This window comes from Hipposideros armiger, unplaced genomic scaffold, assembly GCF_001890085.2.
Source record: "Hipposideros armiger isolate ML-2016 unplaced genomic scaffold, ASM189008v1 scaffold_91, whole genome shotgun sequence".
In the NCBI taxonomy this organism is placed as follows: Eukaryota; Metazoa; Chordata; class Mammalia; order Chiroptera; family Hipposideridae; genus Hipposideros; species Hipposideros armiger.
In genome coordinates, this window is record NW_017731441.1 from 3,286,665 (window position 1) to 3,308,903 (window position 22,239).

At 38.5% G+C, this 22,239-nt stretch overlaps 1 protein-coding gene across 1 annotated transcript in view; it reads left to right on the forward strand.

Annotated features, from left to right (window-relative positions):
* The window catches only part of CUL4A (cullin 4A), a 55,428-nt gene extending 41,935 nt beyond the window's left edge, over positions 1 to 13,493 (forward strand). The window contains exons 16-20 of the mRNA XM_019644767.1: positions 2,553 to 2,666; positions 4,471 to 4,576; positions 5,096 to 5,268; positions 9,506 to 9,658; positions 11,906 to 13,493. Coding sequence (XP_019500312.1) covers positions 2,553 to 2,666; positions 4,471 to 4,576; positions 5,096 to 5,268; positions 9,506 to 9,658; positions 11,906 to 12,001 — 642 coding nt within the window. The 3' untranslated portion in view covers positions 12,002 to 13,493. The remainder of the gene's footprint in view (positions 1 to 2,552; positions 2,667 to 4,470; positions 4,577 to 5,095; positions 5,269 to 9,505; positions 9,659 to 11,905) is intronic.
* The last annotated feature ends 8,746 nt before the right edge of the window (positions 13,494 to 22,239 follow it).

A 22,239-nucleotide genomic window follows, 5' to 3' on the forward strand; every position in this document is an offset into this window, starting at 1 on the left:
TCCAGCCTCTGTGTCCACTTGCCCACTTGAATGTACACAGATGTCCCAGACTTAACATCTAAGATTGCTCCCATCACCCTTCTCCCTCTCTCCTTGAATCTCTCCACCCTGTGGAGAACGGTGATAGCACCTTAACCAGTTTTTCTACTAGATATGAAGGCTCTGTATGACCCAGCTCACCCACATGGATGTCATACTCCCTCTATTCGAAACTTGTTGTGAGCCCCAAACCCACCCAGTTCTCTCATTCTCTCAGGCCTACATGTATAACCCTCTAAATGGATCCTCCTTCTCTAGAAAATCTCCATACCCCATCGGTCGCCAGCAGTTGAAGCTGGTTCAGCCTTATCTCCACAGTCACCTTCACCAGAAAACCCTCCCTCACTGCCTCACCCCACTTCACCTCTGCTGAATGCAGACTCCACCCTGGGTGTGCCTCTCTCGTGGGACTGCAAGTTTGTTCACTTCTTATTTTGGAATAGTTCAGACTTATAGGGAATTAGTAAGAATAGTTCAAAGACTTTCCAGCTCCCTTCACCCATTTTTTTCTGTAGCACTGCCACATGTGCTTCATCATTCTGTGTCCATGTATGGGCCATTTTTTTCCTGGTCCATTTCAGAATAGGTGACCTTTTACCCTTAATACTTTAGTGAGTGGTTCCCAAAAACATAACCAGAGCGTGTTGTCAAATTCAGATAGTTAACATTGATGTAATATTTCCATCCAATATACAGCCATATGCTCATCCTGTCAGTTGTCCCAGCTGTCTTCTGTAGCATTTTTTTCTTTTTTTTTTTAAAGATTTTATTGGGGAATTGGGAGAGGGGAACAGTGTTGGGGAATTGGGGAAGGGGAGCAGACAAGTTGCTTTTCTTTTGTTCTTCAGTCTAGTTGTGGAGGTCGTTGCTTCACTGGCCCATGTTGGTATTATCATTGCGCTCTTCCCGGGTGAGGCAGATTGGTCACCAGCCTCTGGACAGCCGCTCACAGTAGCTTTGGCAGCTCACACCGGCTGCTGGCCACTCACGCTGGCTGTCAGCCACACATGGTAGCTCATGGCAGCCCCACTGCAGCAGGGGCTGCAGCGTACGCCGTCGCCGGCGACTCATGGCAGCCCAGCTCCAGGTTGAGCTGTTGTTCAGCATCTTAGCTGTAGAGGGCGCAGTGTCACTGGCCCTCATGTGGGATCCAAACCGGGGTCATGCTACACAGAGCTGGCGTCCCAAGCCAGCTCTTAACCAACGCGCCACTCAGTCGGCCCTGTAGCATTTTTTTCTTGGTACCACATCTAGTGCAGTACGTTTAGTTAGGGAGGTGGATTCCCAAATTGGGTAGAGGAAACGTGTGAAAACCTAAGGGGAAAGGGACCATGGAGAGCCAGGGGAGGGAGGCATAGGACAGGCCAGTGGGGTCAGAAGTTCCAAAGGCAAAGGACCTTGACAAGCCATAGAAGAATTTTACTCTTAGGGAAGAACTTGGAAGTAGCCAAGGACATTGACAAGGGAGTGACCAGAGTGCAAAAGGGGGAGGAATACACGGCCCTGGGGATGCCAGTGTATGTGTGGAGTGGGTCAGAAGACAAATCTAAGAAGATTCAGAAGGCATGGACTCCAGACAGAGACGGAAGTCCCAGCAAGGAGCGTCACAGATGCCAGGAGGGCAGGAGGAAGCTGCTGTGTGCGTGGGAAGTTGTTGAGAGGAACCTCATACAAGATGAAGCCTGAAGAGAGCTGTTGGATTTGGGAGCACATCCCATTGGTGATCCTGGGTGCAGAGATATGAAACGAGCTAAAGAAAAGAATGAGCAAAAGGAAGTTAGAGGAACAGATGTACATGAGAACATGTATACAGAAATGCTGTCAGAGAAATCGGAGAGTTTGTCCATAAATAACAGATGCAGGAGTGGGAAAGGAGGGAGACACCTGGAGAAGGAGCAGCTCAGGAGCTTCCAAGTGAGACAACGGCAATAAAAAAACTGGCAGAAAGTTTGGAAGGTGTAATAAATCCTCCAAGAAAATAATGACTAGCTAATGTCGTGCTTCCTGTGCAAGCACCATCCTGAGTGTTTTACATTCAGCCTCACTGCAGTGCGACAACAGGGGCCTTGCTGTTACACAGTTGATAGTCCACAGATGAGGCAGCATGAGGCCCTTAGAGCAGCTAGGACTCAGTGAGAGCTTGAGCTAAGACCTGGCAGGGCACACCTGGGCCTTCAGACAGCATCTCTGAGGATGGCCTCTCTAGCCTTCATCATATGTGCCACTGGCCAAGGGGAGCCTGGTGTGGGGTGTGGAGACTGCAGAATACAACCTGTTTGTACATTAAATACCAGTTCAGGCATTATTCCAGTGTGTGAGGGGAAACCCCAAAGTACTAGAGTGGTGGACATTTTCACAGGTAATAGAATCCAGGAAAATATCTGTCAAAACAGAACTGTTCTTTTTATTCAGCTGTGAAAAATTGTAAAAACATTGTAAATTGAACAATATATGGTTCTTTAGATTAATGGTGTTTAGCACAATTAAATTTGTTATTTTTCTGTGCTTGACAGATGATTAAACTTCAGGAAGTATTTAAGACATTTTATCTAGGAAAGCACAGTGGTCGAAAACTTCAATGGCAAACTACGTTGGGACATGCCGTTTTAAAAGCAGAATTTAAGGAAGTAAGTTCTTTGTCATTTATTTTTTATTCTTGTATAAGTATGTTAATAGAATTTTATAAAATTGCGTTTGAACTTTGGTAGCAAAGAAAGGAAAAGAGTATAACTCAACACTGGCTTTTCTAGGTCAATAAAATTAAACTTAAAGGATTAATATTCCAATCATTAAAAATCAATAAGAATAGAAAGGACTTGACCTATTTGAAGAGCAAAGGATGTGGAGAGGCAATTCATAAAAGCAAGACTAAAAAATCAATACCCATGAAAATGTGTTCCACTTCTCTGACAATCAAAGAGTTGCAAATTAAAATACAGTAAAATGACTATGAAATTGATAAAGGTTAAAACTAAAAGAAACAGCAGCTCTCACCCACTGTTGGAGGAAGTATATGAGCTTTATGAAGGGCAGTTTGGCAATGCATACATATATCAAAACTTCTCAGATGACATGCTTTGTTGCAGTAGTTTCAGTTCTGGGAATTCATCTTAAGACATTTTCACAGATTAATGAGTAAGAATATTCATTGCAGTGCTATTATTAAAAGTGATAATTTAAGAAGGGAAATGCATATAATGTATTGATAAATAAAAGGATACCACAAAACAGTCCTTTCATATTTGCATTTAATTTCAATTTTGTAAATAAAATTATATACACTAAGCAAAAAATTTTTTAAAATTCCCATTTTGCTAGCCTAATTATACACTATCATAAGTTATATATAGTTGACCCTTGAACACCACAGGTTTGAACTGTGCAGGTCCATTTATATGTGAATTTTTTAAAAAAATGTGTAAGTGGACACACACAGTTCAACCATATTATATTGTTCAAGGATCAACAGTATTTTCGATCCTCGGATGCAGGGGGCCCACTATAGTTATACAGGATTTTCAACTGCGTGGGCGTTGGTGCCTCTAACCCCCACATTGTTCAAAAGCCAACTGTATATGCATATATACAATTATGTATATATATTATGCATACATCTCATTGTGTTGTGTAGGGTTATATAAATAAAACCAAACATATTCATCTTTATTATGAGAGTTAAGATATTATAATCCCATTAACTGCCAGCTTCAGAACTGATCTCTGCAGAATGATCACATGACTTACAGTTCTCGCCCTCGGTGGCTAGGCCTGAGAATGAAGCACTCACACAGGATCCTTCGTCATCCACACAGAACTAATTGCATGTGGCAAGTCTCTGCAGCGGGGACTTTTTGAATAGAGGCAGGGAATTATGTGAGGTCCAAAGCTGGGTTTCTGTTTTATCATGTACATCACAGGCACGTATAAAGGGAAGCTAGGCTGACAGCTTATGATCATCAGTGTGCTTCTTCCGTTACTCATTCTTTTAACAACGGTGTTGGCTGGGTCTTTTGCCAGCTTCCTCATCCATACAGGTTTTGTCATGCTTTCTCATGCTCTGCCCACTCACTCCAGTGGCAGTCCCACCGCCAGCCATTAAGAGGACCTCAGCGGGCTAAAAAGGGACGTGAGGGTGCTGTTAGATATTTATCAGTAATGTCTGACTTCAAATAATGATAATCCCCGTCTTGTCCAACACAATTAACTAAAGAACTTTTTTACTACTTTAAAAAATATTTCAAGAGAAGAATTAAATGCAATACCAAGTCGTTTTATTCTTGTATATAATTAGTAACAATTTTTTATTTTGGTGGCTAATAAGTAATTTCTTCTACCCCACGCCCACCAAAAGTTTGAGAGCAAAAAGAAGCCTCTTAAAATTTTCCAAAAATTGTGCAAACACAGCATCACACGTGATATGTTTTCTTTAAGGGAAAAAAGGAGTTCCAGGTGTCCCTCTTCCAGACTCTGGTGCTTCTCATGTTCAACGAAGGGGACGGATTCAGCTTTGAAGAAATAAAAATGGCCACTGGGATAGGTATGAAAACGCTCTTCATGAATGTGTGGTTTCTGAGTGTCTTGCTTTTAAAACATTTATTCAGCGGGCCAGCCAAGTGGCTCAGTTGGTTAAGAGTTTGTTTAAGACCATGAGCTCTGAGCTCATGGTTCGATTCCCACATGGGCCAGTGAGTTTCGCCTGAGCTTCACATGAGCTGAGCTGCCAACAGGTGGCAGGATGGCTCAGCTGGTGAGAGCACGTGCTCCTAATGACGAGACTGCCTGTTCGATGGTGGGCTATGCCCACCTGCGGCTGGGACTGAACTCCGCACGTTGAGCTGAGCTGCAGCCCAGATGGCTCAGTGGATAGAGTGTGCGCTCTTAACAGCAAGGTTGCCAGTTCGACTCCCACGTGGAAAAAAACAAACAAACCATTTATTCATTTAAGAGAAGATGTAGACTCGGTCTCTGCTCATCACACTTAAGAGTGGTTCCTTTCATTGTTGAGTGTCTTGTTCATTTTAATGCTAACCTGTGCCTGCATGTTCTCCCCATTCAGAGGACAGTGAATTACGAAGAACATTACAGTCCCTGGCCTGTGGCAAAGCACGAGTTCTGATTAAAAGTCCCAAAGGAAAGGAGGTAGAAGATGGAGACAAATTCATTTTTAACGGAGAATTCAAGCACAAGTTGTTTCGAATAAAGATCAATCAAATTCAGATGAAGGAAACTGTATGTATAAACTTTCTCTTTTTACTTATAGGATGTTCATCAAGGAAAGGAATAATTAGTTTTTATAGTAATTTCTTGACTGTAAGAGTTCTGAAGCATATTTCTAAAGTATCTAATTTGAATATGTAATGTTTATAAGAGTACTCATTTTAATGTAGCTTTCATTAACTTTATGTTCACAATAGGAATGAAAATCAGAAAGAAATGCATTTAACAGTTATTCCTGTCCACAGAAATGGTGTGATAGATCAGATCTTCCTCTATCAGATTGTGTTAGTGGAGAGAGCATGTTATTTTCAAAACCCAGTGACTTTTTTTTTATTTTTGCACAGCATATTTCAGCCATTCTTTCAGCCTCAGCCAGATTCCTGGGGTGAAATGGTGAGGATTATGGGTGACATGGACCTGCTGACATTGCATCTGTGATAGTCTACAGATGGAGCATCTGTAGCTTTGATCAGATTCTCAAATGTTGTGTCCAAAACAGGTTCTAGACCACTGTCCTCAGGCCCTTCCTACTGCAGAAGCCCTTGTAGCCCTAGGTTGTTGTCAAACATACAGGCCAGGTGTGCACATGCACCCCTGGAACCCACTTACATAATAGGGTGTCCAGCTGGCCTCCTTGTACATGTAAATGAGTGAGGAGAGGCCTTTTGGAGTGAGGTCAGTTCAGACAACACAGCTTTAACTGATCTGAGCAGCATCACAAATACTTCCTCTGCCTCCAGCAGTAGACAGTGATTGCTTCACTTACATAGAGGTGTTCTAACTAGCCCAGTCAGAAAATATGTTCAGTTTACACAAAAAGAAATACAAAAGACCAATAAATACATTAAAAATGTTCACTCTCATTAGTAGTTTTAGTAAAATTCAAATTAAAGTAATATTCCATTTTTCATCTATCAACTTAGGAAATGTTTAAAAGTTTGACAATATCCAAGGCTGGCAATACATGGGAAGACAAGCCTTTTTTATGTTGTTAAAGATGTTTGGATAGGTACACCTTTTTTAGTGGGCAATTTGACATATCTATTGAAGATTCAAATGGACATGTTTTTTACTATTAGGAATTTATGAGAGTGATTAAAAGGGTGTAAAGTTTTGGAGTTGTAATTCCAAAGTGGGACTGTCATCTCTTTCCTCCAAAGAAAACCATTTATTGCCACATTTGTACTCATGCAGCTTTTGTCTATGATGTATATAAACTTTTTTTAAAATGGGATCACTCTACATATGCCATTTAATTTATATGTGCTATTTTGTAACCTGTTCTTATTCTTTATCATGGGCCTCTCTCCATGTCAGGAGTTGGTTTTTAATGGGTGCACAGGAATCCGTTGTGTGAATCTGTGTGCATCCACAAGAGGTCGGCAGTGCCCTTGCTGAAAGGCATTTAGGCTGTTTCTATCACTCTCTAGTGGAAATAAGGTGACATTAAACATCCTGGAACAAACATTCCTGTTTGTTAAGGTTGTTAGTATAAATCCTTGCCCTGGAATTGCTGGGTCAAAGAATGTGAACTTTGTTAGTCTGACCACTATTTTCCAAATGGTAGTGATAGATTTTACCAGATTTCAGTCTCCAGTTGAAGAGTGTACCTGCCCTCCCTGCACCTGCCCCTTGCCCACTCTGCTCAGAAACATGAAAATAGTTCATTACCAGTTTAGTTTAGATTCCTTTGATTCTTTTGAGCATTTTTATGCCATTTAGTATTTCATACAAATTATGTAATCATCAATTCATCTTTTAAAGTAGACGTACTACCTCTGGTTGTAAGAATTAAATGAATAATGTTTATAAAAGTCTTGGCCAAGTACCTGTAAGCACTTTTTTATAAAAGTTGGTGCTGCTCTTTTACAGTTAGCCATTTGTATTTTTTTTCTCCTTAATTCATTGCTTGTTCAAGTCGCTGGTATATTTATTGGAATATTCTTTTTCTGATTAGTAGAGGTTCTTTATATATTAAGGAGATTGTCCCTTTGTCATTTGTAACAGATGATTTTGTTGTTTTGACGGGTTTTTCACACATGGAAATTTTTAAGTTCTCAAATATAGTCTATGGTTTTTGACTTGAGGGTCACGCCAAAGAAAGACCTTCCTTTAACCCGAATTTTTTTAAAATTAACTATTTTTCTAGTAGTTTTACATTTAAATCTTTCTTTGAGCAATGTAGAAATTATAATATTCAAAAAGCAATCTAACAACCCTCCTATTCTAAAACTGAATTGCCAGTGTCATTCTCTGACAATTTTGTCACCTTTATTATATATCAAATTTATGTTGTGGGTCAGTTTTTCAATTCTATTCTACAAATTCTGTTTATCTATTTCATAGCCAGTACCCAAATTCTTTTAATGTACCTATTCCTATAAATTTGCTCTCCCAATGGACTTGGGAGTGATTTTATTGTCTTTGATCTTCCAACTAAGAACATTGACTTTTTTATTGAGAGTGCATTACATTAATTTGTAGTTTTCATCTTTATCATATTAAATATTCTGATGTATATGTGTGTGTATATATGAGTGTATAATCTCTGTCTTCCTCAGAGTTTTCTAGTTTTATTCTGTAAATCTTACATATTTCTTATTAGATAGTTCAACAAATACTTATTAAGCACCTATTGTGAGCCAGGTCTTCTAGGAAGCACTGAGAATTCAGCTATTAACAACAAAGAACAATCCTGTTTCAAAGAGCTTTCAGGCCTGTGCAATAGATAGGTACCAGATGACCACACATTGATGAACTTGTTACAGTTGAGGTAAAAAGTTATGATGGAGAAGTACAGGAAATCCAAGTCTAATACTGTGGGTCAGGGAAAGCTTTCTCACTAAAGGGGAGGCTGAGCCAGGTAAGGCCTGGGGAGGCAGGCCACAGCCAGCTCATATAGACTGGTCAGACCTATGGAAGGATATGGGAAGGTACTACTAGCAGTTTGAAGCAAGAATGGCCACCCTATAATGGGGATCTTTTCTCTTTACATGTGTAACTAGTTATTGCCAGTGTTCATATATACTATATATAAGTGCTTTTTATCTTTGTATTTATCTTGTATCCAGCCACTTTATAAAATTCACATTGGCTTTGATGGTTTTTCAGTATGTTTTCTTGGATTTGGGGTTTTGCAGCTCTTCTACAAATAATGCTCACGTGTCTGCTCTTTTTCAGTATACCTCTTTAGCTCTCTTATTGCTAAAATAATATTTTTAAGAAATAGCATTGCTACAAGGCTTTTTCTTCCTGGTTAATTTTTTATCTCTAGTACAGGGAACATTAACCTTTTTTGCATCATAGATCCAAAAAAAAGTACCCAGATTCTTTTAATGTACCTATTCCTATAAATTTATTCTCCCAATGAACTTGAGAGTAATTTTATCATCTTTGATCTTCCAAATAAGAACACTGACTTTTTTATCCAGAGTACAATTTGCAGTTTTCATCTTTATACTAAATATTCTGATTTATATGTGTGTATATATGAATATAATCTCTGTCTTTGTCAGTTTTCTATTCATTTGATCTTCCAAATAATAACATTCTCCAATGAACTTGAGAGGAATTTCATCGTTTCAGCTTGTATTCTCCCTTTCTGAGTTCTTACCTCACATATGTGCACAGACCTACCTCTTGCCCACCCCGCTTTGATCTGTGGACTTCCATTAGGTTGCCATTTAACATGAAGTTGTTACCAGTATTTGCTATTTGCTTCTGATGACAGCCTTTTATCATGTTCAGGTTTTTTTTTTTTTTTTTTTTTTTTTAATTCTTATATGCTAAAGTTTGTTTTAAATCAAGAATAGATTTTCAATTTTATCATGCCTTTGCAGCATCTATCAAGATGGTCATATAATCTAACCTTGACATTATTGGGATGATCTCAGTTACATTAGTAGGTTTCCTAATGTTGCGCAAAGTTTGCACATTGGAATAAATTCTGATGGCTATTAAGCTTTGTTTTATTTTTTTACTGTGGTACTGGATTTAACCCAGGATTATATAGGGGTTTTACAGCTTTTTTATAAGGGAAATATAACTTTTTAAGTTCATTTTCAAGTTTTGGTAGTGAAGTTGCACTGTTCTTGGGAAGCTAGGTTTTATGAGAACAAATAAAAATGCTTAATAGAACAGGATTCATTGAAAGTTTGGCCTTTCTCTTCATCAAAGGTTTCTCATTAAACTCAACAGCATGAAATAATTAATACTAAAATACATCTTTACTCTTCACTTTTTTGTGCAGGTTGAAGAACAAGTCAGCACCACTGAGAGAGTGTTTCAGGACAGACAATATCAGATTGATGCTGCTATAGTCAGAATAATGAAGATGAGGAAAACTCTTGGTCATAATCTTCTAGTTTCTGAGTTGTATAATCAGCTGAAATTTCCAGTAAAGGTAAATGTATATTAGCTTAATTAAACCTGTGTGGTATTGTGCTAAACCATTGACAAAGCATGTTCAATTCTCACTACCTTCAGAAACATACCCTTTGTTTTACATTATAAGTGATCATTTGCTACAAAAAAAAAAAATCTACCTTTGTATATATAAGTATAGGAAACTGGCAAGTGACAATGGTAGGAACTTGATACCAAATGTTCTTCATCACCATTGTAGGAAAGATAGATACCTAAAATTCCCATTTTCAGAGATGTGGTATTTATATTTTCAAGAAGGGAAGAGGAGGGTACTTACATGGAGATATAGACACATTTATTCTCAGTAGCTGTAACAGTTCAGGTTATATCACAGGATTTTAAGGAAATCATACTAACAACTAATTTACTCAGCATTTTAGGAGCTACAAAGCATTTTCTACTTCAGTAATATTTCCTTGTTGCTGTTGAGTAAAAGGCCTACCCTAAGACCTTTCAGTCCATGCATATTTCCAGGACAAGAGTCACTGTCCTGGCTGTATGTGGGGTACAGGCTAAGTGAGGGAAGCAATATAAAAAGCTCTTTAAAATGTATATATCCACCTAAAAAGTGTGGGACTCTCATGTCACCTGTCCTTTCAGTGACTGAACCTACCCACCCCATGTGCTTTTGGGGTGGAAGTACCCTGATTGTATGTTGCCCAGTTTGGTAAAAGAGCAGCTGAACCTTCTTCCTCACCAAGAGAGTCACGTTGAGGTGGACCAGTGAGTCCCGACACTGAAATGGGAGTACCATCTTACCTAAGCAAATATTGGGCTCTTGTACTTTTCAGAGGCAACGTGTGCTCCACAGCACTCTGCACAGTCAGGAAACACTGCTTCATACACCAGTCTTTCCTACCACGAGCCAGGGCAAGCTGATTTTCCCCTTTGCAGATGAGAGACCCAGCAATTAAAAGACTGAATAGCAAGTAACATGTGTGCATACAGCCATAGCACCTAGTTTTTCTGCCTTGATAAGTAATGGGGTTTCTGCCACATATTGTAAAATGTATCATCTATCACTAAATACAAAGTTATACTGTTGGGAAATAGAATGTACCCATATACAGGGAAAAGCTTGCTCATAAATGTCGCATAGGTGTCCTTCCTAATACAACACAGCCAGAGGCACCCTTCCACAGCAGGCATGTCATGTCAATTCATTCATCAACTTTAAGCGCAAAGGAACACTCAAAATCTGTGGTTATAAATACAGCATATATAAATATAGCACATATAGTAAATATATAATAAAATACAGTAATTAGAGGGAAATGTCCTCAATGGATGAAAATGCCCTGAGACATTATCAGATTTTCCTCTCAAACAAACAGAAATGTGTTACCTAATAGGATCTGCCATGCTTATGTACTCATTAGTGATAAATAATGTATTTACATTTCACAAGTTGCACATTTCCCATAAGAAGCCCTGCTCTGACAATAAATTCACATGGAAGGATTTTTATCAAGATAATGTTAAACTTTGTCTTTGAAGTAGGGAGTTTTATTCTATTCGTTTTATAATTAGATTACAATTATAAATAAATATGTACCAGGGGTGCCAAAAAAATGTACACATTTTAAGAGATGTTATCTATGTATTTTCAAAGTTGAATTAAGGTAGCAACATATAGTATGATGTTCGCTCAAAAGATAGCGTTATTCAAATGAATGCTAGTGTCAGTCACCATGTAACAGGCAGGACAGTTAAAGAAAATGGCGGAAGCATGGTTGTCTTTTGAGGAGCTCAAGACCATTTGGAAGTGGTATTTGAAATTCGAGAACGTGGAAGTACAACGACAATGGAGACATGGGGGGCATTAAAGGATGTGGTATATTGTAGAAAACCGGCTACACTGGCAGTACTTTGGGAAGTAATTGAAACAGCATACGCAGTGATACAAGTGGACACATTGGTCAGTGTTGCTCAAGCAGTAGTTCACCATAATCAGAAGTGTCTGGATGCTGATGGTAGCCACTTTGAGCACCTCTTGCAATTGCAGAAGTCAAACATGACTTGTTTTCATCTCTTATTAGTATATATTACAATTTTAATAACAGTATTTTCCTTTTCTTAAAATGTGTATACATTTTTTTGGAACTTTCTGTATATATAATTATATATCTAATTATAATCACACACTTCATGTGTGATGTTACATATCCCTATGTTTGTGAATTTCATGCCACTAAACTTGAGGGGGTTTGTTTTTCTCTTTTAGCCTGGAGATTTGAAAAAGAGAATTGAATCTCTTATAGACAGAGACTATATGGAGAGAGACAAAGACAATCCAAATCAGTACCACTACGTGGCTTGATGCGTTGGCCCACTGTTTTCTTTCAGTGAGACACTGGAATGTATCTTCTGAGTAAAATACTTATGTGCTGTTTCCTGGGCTTTCTGGGATTGAGCCAGCACAGATACTTTGGCTTAGAAGGAAATGATTCTTGGATAACCCTTCACAAGGCTTAAGGATTTGCAAATGGCATATGTGTCTTTTCTCCCTCAAGTTCTTCCTCTTGTTCTTTTAGGCGTTTAAATTGTTTCCATTGCTCTATGCAGAATGACTTTGGGATTGGACAAGAAGATATTGGTTAAATGAGGTTCCTTTGTAAGGTGGTGGTCTTGTAGCAAAAAACTGAAAGTTTGGTTTGTTTTTGTGCATGTGATCATGAATGCACAATTAAAAAGACCCTCTATGCTGCATTCTTTCGCTACAAAGATTACTTAGGTATTCCTGAAGACAAGCTACCTTAGTTGATGAACACTTAGATTAAAAACAAGAACCCTTAATTGGTGAACATTAGGAAGAAACAGTGTTAAAAACTGGCTAATCAATTATGCAACCTAAATACTGGCATCTGTTTCACTTATTTTCAAAAGTTTTAAACTTTGATGACTGATTTTTCTATAATGAGGTTTCTCAGTGAGATCTCTGATGTGCCAATAGGACATCGGGTCTGATGTGTTTGATGCAGTGAACCCATCAGGGTCTTTATTTTATTTCCACTAAATTACTTGTGAATTTTCTGTTTTAAGTTTGGCGGGATAGTGTGTTTGTGTTTACCATTCTAAGATTGAGTCTAGCAGTCCCTGTTTTTTGCATTAGGGTAACTGCTGTTTGATTTATTATTAATTGCAGTATTTGTATGATTGCTATAATAAAGTTTGGTTTTGTTTTTACAGTCATGAGCAGGGACAGTCGTTGTTCTCTGTGCTATAACCACTGTAAAAAGTTTTATAGACTTAAAGTCTTGGTATTCTGAAGCAGAGGTTATTTTGTCGAAAGATTAAAAGGATTTCATTGGCACCTGGTTTCATGTTGTGTATGTATAGGTGAGGTTGAACAGCAAATGATGATGTTAGTATGGTAACTATAACAAAGATACTTTTATGATAACATTTAAAAGTACTTTATATTTTACATAATAGCATGTTTCATTTTGATTAAAAACTACCAAAGGAATTTTGATCATGGTATAAGTGTTTAAAGCAATATTTTCTGGAATATACCAAGTTTATATAATTTGATTTTGTGCTAAATTATTAAAAGATTCTGCCTTTTTGGAACATGCGTGTTTAAAATATGACACCTTATGGGTTTCCATATGAAAATCCTCACTCCTTAAGTATCATCATTTCTATATTTGTAAATTTTCTTTGTGAGTTACAAAATAATATGTGGTCTACAAAAGACCAAATAGATTTCTACTTCTTATATTTTAAGTTCATTGTTTCTAGAGATTAATATTGTACTTTAATGTAGACTTACTCTGAATAAAATTAGTTTAAATTGGCCTTAAAAATTACATTAATAAAACTTTGTGGTATGTGAATTACACATTCCTGATAACTCTTTAGCAACATAAAATTCATTACTAGCACATCAGAGAACCAGAAGCAGGGCAAACATCCGTCACCCTCTCAGGCGTCCTCTTTCACAAACCACTACCAGCAGAACATTGGCAGACTGTAGAGGAAATGATTGAAAAGGAAAAGGCACTTGGACAAGAAGAAAGCTGTAAAATTATTTACAGATAAAATAACTGCCAGAAAATTTAAGAGAAGCAACTGAAAAGCTATAGAAAAGAATTCACTAAGTTTTTAATTAAATACAAAATTAACAGAAAAGTGAAAATATAATGGAAGGTTATTTTTTTCAATAGCAACAAAAAGTGATAAAAATAACTTGTAACAAGCAAGGAAGTATCTACATGAAAATCATTTTAAAATAACTTAGGAACACACAGAAAAACTGAGTAAGTGAAAGGTATGGGCTATTCTTACATTTAACTATGCAGTATCTTAAGATGTCAATTTCCCTTACTTTAAAACACAAATAGACAGGATGACTCTAAAGTTTAAACAGAAAAGCAAAAAGGCAAGAATAGCCAGAAATTGTTTTAAAACCTCTCATAACATGATCTAATTGAAACAGCAAGCTGCTGGCACAATAAATGTATCTCTGCACCCAAATAGTCCATAAATAGACCAAATACACAGGAATATGTGTAGCATTAAGGGGCGTATTATCAGGGAAATGGAAACTTGTCAACAAATGATGTTGGGGACATTTGAGTTAACCACCTTGAAAAAAGCAAAGTTACTCATTTTTTTATACTTAAATAAGTTCTAAGTGGCCAAAGATTTTAAGTGTTTAAAAAAATGAAACCATAAACATAACAGACTTTTTTAATTTTTAGAATAGAAAATGTCTAATCACAAATTAAGATCCATTTAAATAAAATGATAAATGACACGTGGAAAAGTTTAAAAGCCGGGGAAATTTTTGGATAAAAATAAGACAATATTAATTCTTTTAGTGCACACAATTAAAAGTTAGCACAAGTGAGACCAACAACCTGTGAGATAAGTGTGGATGTGTTCTTCATGAGTGTTTAAGAGTATGGGAGCAGGACCGGCTGAGTGGCGCGTTGGTTAAGAGCTGGCTTGGGACGCCAGAGGGCCCCGGTTCAGATCCCACATATGAGGGCCAGTGACACTGCCCTCTACAGCTAAGATACTGAAAAACAGCTCAACCTGGAGCTGGGTTGCCGTGAGTCACCGGCGACGGTGTAGGCTGCAGCCCCTGTGGCAGTGGGTTGCCATGGGCTACCGTATGTAGCCAGCAGCCAGTGTGAGCAGCCGCAGTGAACAGCCGTCCAGAAGCCAGCGACTGATCTGCCTCACCCAGGAAGAGCGCAATGATGGTGCCAACTTGGGCCAATGAAGCAACATCCTCCACAACTAGACTGAAGAACAAAGCAACAGAAACTTGTCTGTTCCCCTTCCCCCAATTCCCTAGCGCTGTTCCCATCCCCCAATTCCCCAATAAAAATCTTAAAAAAAAAAAAAAAAAGAGCAAGGGAGCAGAGGAGATAGACAGTACAGACCCAGATTTCAAGAAAGGAGAAATGAAACAGCTGGAATCCAAGAGTCATTCTGAGACATGCTTTTTCAGCAACTTGGCAAGTGTCAGGGCATCCTTCTGTAGAGAGGCATACTGACCCAGGAGGGAGGATGGGACGGGAGAGAGTCCTCCACACCCCACACCCTAGGCCTGACATCTGGATGTAGCAGGGCGTGGGAACAGTCAAGGCCAAAGCCATATCTGTCCTTGGGGGGGGGGAGGGGCGCGCTAAGTGGGCTGTGTGTGTGATGGGGGGCTGACTATGACAGCAAGCCCTGGAATCAGCCCCTGTGAGGGTAATTGGGAAGTCAACAGGTCTGTGCTCACCATCACTGTGGGGCTGAAGTTTGGAGGGAGTTCATATCAGCAATTACAGGATCTGGGGAAATACGGAGCTGAAGTGAGATCAAAGCTGGGAGGACGGAGACCAGATGGATCAAGAGTGACGATGTGAGCACTACAAAGAATCACCAGTGAGTGATGGGCAGTGACCAAAGTGCCTGGAGGTTACTGCAATGTGGAGGGAAGGCAATGGCCCCTTGGTATGTGCTTCACAGCAGGAGTGAAGAAAAGGAGTGGGAAAAACAATGGCCTGCAGGTGCCAAAGCCCCCTACCCCATCTCCAGTTCCAGGGTAGATGGGACACAAAGATGAGAAAGCTACCACATGCCAGGCTGCAAGAAAAGCAGGGTCCTCGGGACAGGTTCCAGTAGATGAAGGAAATGGAGGAGCTGTTAGGACAGGGATGATGCTGTGCTCTTCTGTGGTCTCCGGGTCACAACAGCGTTGGTCTCACCCACTTCCATTCACTGTCTTAAATAACTGATGAGTATGGATTGAGAAACAGGACATGTAGGGCTCCCCCATCCCCCGCACAGGCGCTTCTGCACCTCCCTGTAAGAGCTGAAGAGGCCCTGGCTTCCGTGTAGGAAGCCTGGGACATCCTTGATTGTTTTAGAACTCTGGCCAGGAAGAGGAATGCTATTTATCTGGAACACCAGGCGCAAGCGTTTGGGAGATGGGGGTTTTACTGATAAGACTGATTTCAGAGAGGTCAGTAGAAAGGGCTAGGGTTGGAAGAGGTGGGAAATTGGCTCATACGTTGGAGAATTGGAGTGCTGGACTCCTTATGGAAGGTTTGCAGAGTGCCTAGTGGGATCAGACCTAGCGGGCTCTCTCGGAAAGTGGACCCTCAGTTGTGACGTGGGACGTTTTCCTCGGAGCCCTAAGCTATTTCTGTTTTCATTTTGGACTGTTTGCATTCTAGATCTGCACACCTGTGGTCCTGGAATTTCCTTTGTTTCCATCCCTGTGTAGGTCCACTCCTCAGATTCCCAGTCTTTATTTTCCTGATTTGTTTTACTAAAGTAGATCCTTAAATGATTTTCTCAGAATGCATGGGAGACTAACTTTCTGAATTCTTGCTTGTCTGAATCACTCTGCATTTACACTTAATAAGTTTGGCTGCATATAAAATTCTAGGTTCAAAATCATTTTCCTCAGAACTTTGAAGGCACAGCTCCATACATACGTAGGCTCCTAATTTACAGCTCTAATGTCTGATGTCATTTTGTAACTAACCTGTTTTTTGTTTTTCACAAAGCTTTTGAAATCTATTCCCTAGTTTTTCTATTTCACAAGAATGTGTAGATATGAGCCCATTTTGATTTGTCCTGCCAGGACTCAGCAAACCTTCTTCCTCGGAAGACTTGTGACTTCTTTCTGTTCTGGGAAATGTTCCTCACTTCCTGCATTGCATTTTCCCCTCCAACTTTCTCGCGCTCATTTTCTTTAAGAGGAATTTTTGTTAAGCAAATAGGCCAGATAATCTTATAATGAAAGCCAACAGTCCCCACCCACTCCCCGTCCCCCCCACAGTGCACTGTTTCATTTTTGTTTCTGGTTACTTTTTCTGGCACTGACCTCTGTATCAGACTATCATTTCTTGCCTTCTGATTGCTCAATTTTAATAGTAGACTTCTTATTTTCTTAGTGGCTAGAATATCTTCCTAAAACTCTTGAGGGGACTAGGGCACTAATGCCAATTGTTAAAAGTTCTTTTCTCTTCCCTCATGTCTAGGGTAGGAGTGGTAAACATTTTCTGTAAAGGGACAGATGATAGTCAATAGCTGAGGCTTTCCAGGCCACATATAGTCACTGTTACGTATTATTTTTTATTACTTTTCAAATACTTTAAATATGTAAAACCACCTGAGTTCTCCCATTGTACAACGACCACAGGCTGCAGTTTTTCAAACCCACTCTACTGTCAGTGGCTATTGGGTCCTTTGGCCCTAAAGGCCCAGCATAGGCCTGTTCATACATCTCTTTGGTGCATATGTACACTTTCCTCATTTCTGCATTTTGTGAATGCCAATTCATCACTGAAAATTAAATTCAAATGTCATGTCCTGGAAGGTGTGCTCACCCTCCAGTTGGCCTAGGGACCTTCCTTACATCTAGGTTTCTCACTTGGGTCACAGCTCTTCCCATACTGTTTCATAATTTCGGGCTCCACACATCAGTCTTAAGTAGTTTTAGGGCATATTTTTGTCCCTAAGTCTGCAGTGTCTGGTACACAGTAGACAATAAACATGGATGACTGAAGGAAGAGGAACCGATAGAAAAAATGAATAAGGGTTATATAAGAATACAGATATGAATGGAAGAGAAATCAAGGAAGATGGCAGTTTTAAGGAAGAAATAGTAATGTGATGAAAATTGGGAAATGTCCAGTCTTCGTGGCTACTAGGGGCTGTTACAGTTTGTGGGGTAGGAACAGGTTCGATGGGGTGCAGTTAGTGATAGCTTGAATCAGAAGCAGAGACAAGGAGACTTTTTTCTGGATGATGAAACTTGAACACATTTGTAGACAGAATGGAGCTAAAAGAAAGGGAGGGGAAGAATTTGATGATAGGGAGAATGAGGATACGAGTAACTGATGGGTCAAGTTTCTACAAAAATAAGATAAAGTGGTTTCGAAGCCCAGGGGTATGTGAGTGTGTTTCTATAGTGTGTGTGTGTGTGTGTGTGTGTGTGTGTGTGTGTGTGTCTGTCTGTCTGTCTGTCTGTCTGTCTGTTTGTCTGTCTGTCTGTCTGTCTGTCTATCTCTGTGGGTATGTGCATGTGTTAAGTGCGTGTGCATTTGTGTGTGTGTGTATTTGCATTTGTGTATGTGTATGAGTATGTATGTGCGTGTGTTCTTGCTAAGAGAATGTCATTATGTAAAGGTGGGTACAGATGTAGATAAATGTGAAGTAATTGGACAAAAGCTGAGGATATTATTAAGGATTTCTACTATCAGTGATGTATGAATCAAGGTCAACTGCTAAGTAAATTGAGACACTGCATTTCAAAGTGGACATGGTGTTCTGAGTCAGCTTCTCAGTAACAGAACTGAGAAGCAACACTTTAGAGGTACTGAATCAGCAGAGAGAAAGGTTAAGGGCTAAAATTTTAAAGTCAGATGACCCAGGGCTCAAAGCCTGGCTCTGTCACCATGTTGGTGCCCTTAGGAAAATTACTTAAATTCTCTAAACTTGGTTTTCTTATTTTTTAAAAGGAGATGATAGTGCTCGTTAGCTCAAGGGGTTGTTCTGAATTAATACATACTAAGGTATTTCTAACATGTACCACATACAACTAAAGGTGAATGGATGCTATGCTTATTACAAACATATAGAGTAATTCTTGGTTGTGAAAAACAATTTTGGTATAAACCTGAAATCTGCCCAAAGGAGGGCAGAAAAGTAGGGGGAAAAGGGATGAGGAACAGAAATAAAATCTGAACACTCCAACTAAAAGAGATTTTCAGACTGGATAGAAAATTAAGACCAAAGTATATATCATCTATAAGAAAGGCATTTTAAATATAAAAACACCGATGGGTTAAAGAAAAAGATAGAAAAAAGAAAAAGATCTACCATGAAAACTAATCATAAGAAAGCTGGAGTGGATATATTAATATCAAGTCAGTTTCAGGACAAGGAGCATGTCCAGAAATAAAGAGGACATTTCATAAAGATAAAAGAGGCATCTGTCAGATTTAACCCTAAATGTAGAGACCTCTAGTAACAGAGCTTCAAAAATGTGAAGCAAAAACGAACAAAGCTAAAAAGAGCAATAGGAGAAACAGACAAATCCATAATTGTGGTTGGGGATTTCAACACACTTCTTTCAGTACTTGATAAATTTAGAAAATCAGAAAGAATGTGAAACATTATCAACCAACCTGACCTCGTTGAAAATTATAGAATACTACACCCCAAACATTATTTTCCAGTGCACAGGAACATTCACTAATGTAGGCAAATGGTGGGTCATAAAACAAGTCTCAATATATTTTATGGGACTGAAATTATACAGAGTATGTCCTCTGACCACAATGAAATTAAGTTAGAAATCTAACAGAAAGATAACTGGTAAGTAACTAAATGCTTGAAAATTAAGCAATATGCCCCTAAATAAATAATCCAATTCTAATACAGGTACTATAATATACTTTTAAATAAATAACCCATGAGTCAAAATAAATCACAAGGAAAATAATTGTGATCAATATTTTCAATATTAGAAAATACTGTGAATTGAATGAATAGGAAAACATAACATACCAGAAATTTGTATGATACAGCTAAAGAAATGCTTAGAAGTAAATTTATAGCTTCAGATGATTAGAACATTAAAAAAGATGAAAGGTTTAAATACAATGATCTAAGTAGCAACCTTAAAAAGCTAGGAAAATAAGAGCAACTTAAATCCAAAAGAAATACATGAAAGAAAATAAGGAAGATAAAAGTAGAAATCAAAAGTAGAAAACGGACAAATAGAGAAATCAATGAAACCAAAAGCCGTTTCTTTGAGAAAACCAACAAAATTGATAAACCCTTAACTAGACTAATTAAAGTGAGCGAAAACAAAAACGATCAGTATCAGAAATTTAAGACAACAGATCCTACAGAGAATGTTGTGAATCAGTTTACGCCAATAAATTCTAGCTTAGATGACATGGTCAAATTCCATGACATTTGCAAATTATCAAAATAGACACAAGAAGAAATAAAAAACAAAAATAGCTCAATATTTGTTAAGGATATTGACTTTGTAATTTTAAATCTTTCCACAAAGAAAACTTTAAGGCAAGTGGCTTTACTTGTGAATTCTATTAAATCTTAAAAAAAAAAGTAATACCAATCTCATACAGTCTGTCAGAAACAGAGGAGGTTAAGACTTCACAACTAATTTTATGAGTTCAGCATTACCCTGATACAAGAACCAGACAAAAATATTGCAAGAAAACTGCAGACCAATGTCCCTTAACCAAATATTAACAATTTAAATCCAGCAATACATAAAATCAGAAATATACCAAAACCAAGTGAAGTTTTCCCCCAGGAATGCAAGGTTGGCTTAACATTTAAAACCCTGAAAAAGAAAGAAAAAAATATATAATCATCTCAATAGAAGCAACAGCATTTAGTGAAATTCAACACTCAATGTTGTTTTAGAAAATACCTCTCAGCAAACTAGGAATAGAAAGGAACTTCCTTCACCTGAGAAAGGATGTTTACAAAAGATGTAAGTTAACATTATGCTTAATGGTAACAGACTAAAAGCTTTCCCCCTAAGGTTGGGACAAGGCAAGGATGTCTGCTCTCATTGCCTTCATTCAATATTGTACTGGGGCCGACCGAGTGGTGCATTGGTTAAGAGCTGGCTTGGAACACCAGCTCTGTGCAGCAGGGCCCCAGTTCGGATCCCACATGAGGGCCAGTGACACTGCCCTCTACAGCTAAGATGGCGAACAACAGCTCGACCTGGGGCTGGGCTGCTGTGAGTCGCTGATGATGGCGTAGGCTGCAGCCCCTGCTGCAGTGGGCTGCCATAAGCTACCATGTGTGGCTGGCAGCCAGCGTGAGCGGCCGGCAGCCGGTGTGAGCTGCCAAGAGCTGCTGTGAGTGGCCGTCCAGAGGCCAGCGACCTATCTGCCTCACCTGGGAAGAGCGCAATGATACCAACATGGGCCAGTGAAGCAACGTCCTCCACAACTAGACTGAAGAACAAAGGGACAGCAACTTGTCTGTTCCCCTTCCCCAATTCCCCAGTGCTGTTCCCATCCCCCAATTCCGCAATAAAATCTTTAGGAAAAAAATATATATATTGTACTGGAGGTCGTAGCCACTGTAGTAAAACACGAAAAAAAAATAAAAGGCATACAGATGGGAGAGAAATAAGTAAAACAGTCTTTATTCACACACGACATAATCATATAGGTAGAACATATCAAGAAATCCATAAAAATGCTACTAGAAGTAGTAAGCCAACTTAGCATGGTCACAAGATGCAAGGTCACTAAACAAAGAGCAATTGTATTTCTACATTCTAGTAACAAAAAATTGGAAAATGAAATTTTAAAAGTACAATCCCATTCACCATAGTATGAAATACTATGTATGAAATACCTAAATTACTGTGTATGAAAACATGTACACTGAAAACTAAAAAAGCATTGCTGAAAATTTTAAAGATGGCTAAAATAAATGGAGAACTATATCATGTCATTGGAAGATTCAATATTGTCAAGATGTCAGTTTTCTCCGAATTGATATAAACATCCACTCCAATGCCCACCAAAATTCCAGCAGGCTTTTTCTTTTATAGAAAATTATAAGCAGATTGTATATAGATATGTATATGGAAATTCAAAGAGTCAAAGCAATTTTTAAAAGAATGGAGAATTTACCTAATTTCAAGACTTATTATAAAGCTACAATAATGAAGAAATTCTGGTGTTGGTGAAATGACAGACATACCGATTAACTGAATGGAGCAGGGAGTACCAAAATATATCCACCTATACATGGCCAAGTTATTTTCAACAAACATGCCAAGGTACTTTAATGGTTTATAAACGAAGTCTTTCCATCAAATAGCTATCCATATGGATGGAAATGAACATTGACTCTTAACTTACACCATCCTCAAAAATTTAATTTGATCATAGGACTAATTGTAGAAGCTAATACCATAAAACTTCTTGAAGAAAACAGGAAAAAAATCTTTATGATGTTGGGATATGCAAAGATTTTTTTTAAGACACAAAAGGCATAAAGCATAAAGGAAATACTGATAACGTGGATTTTCAT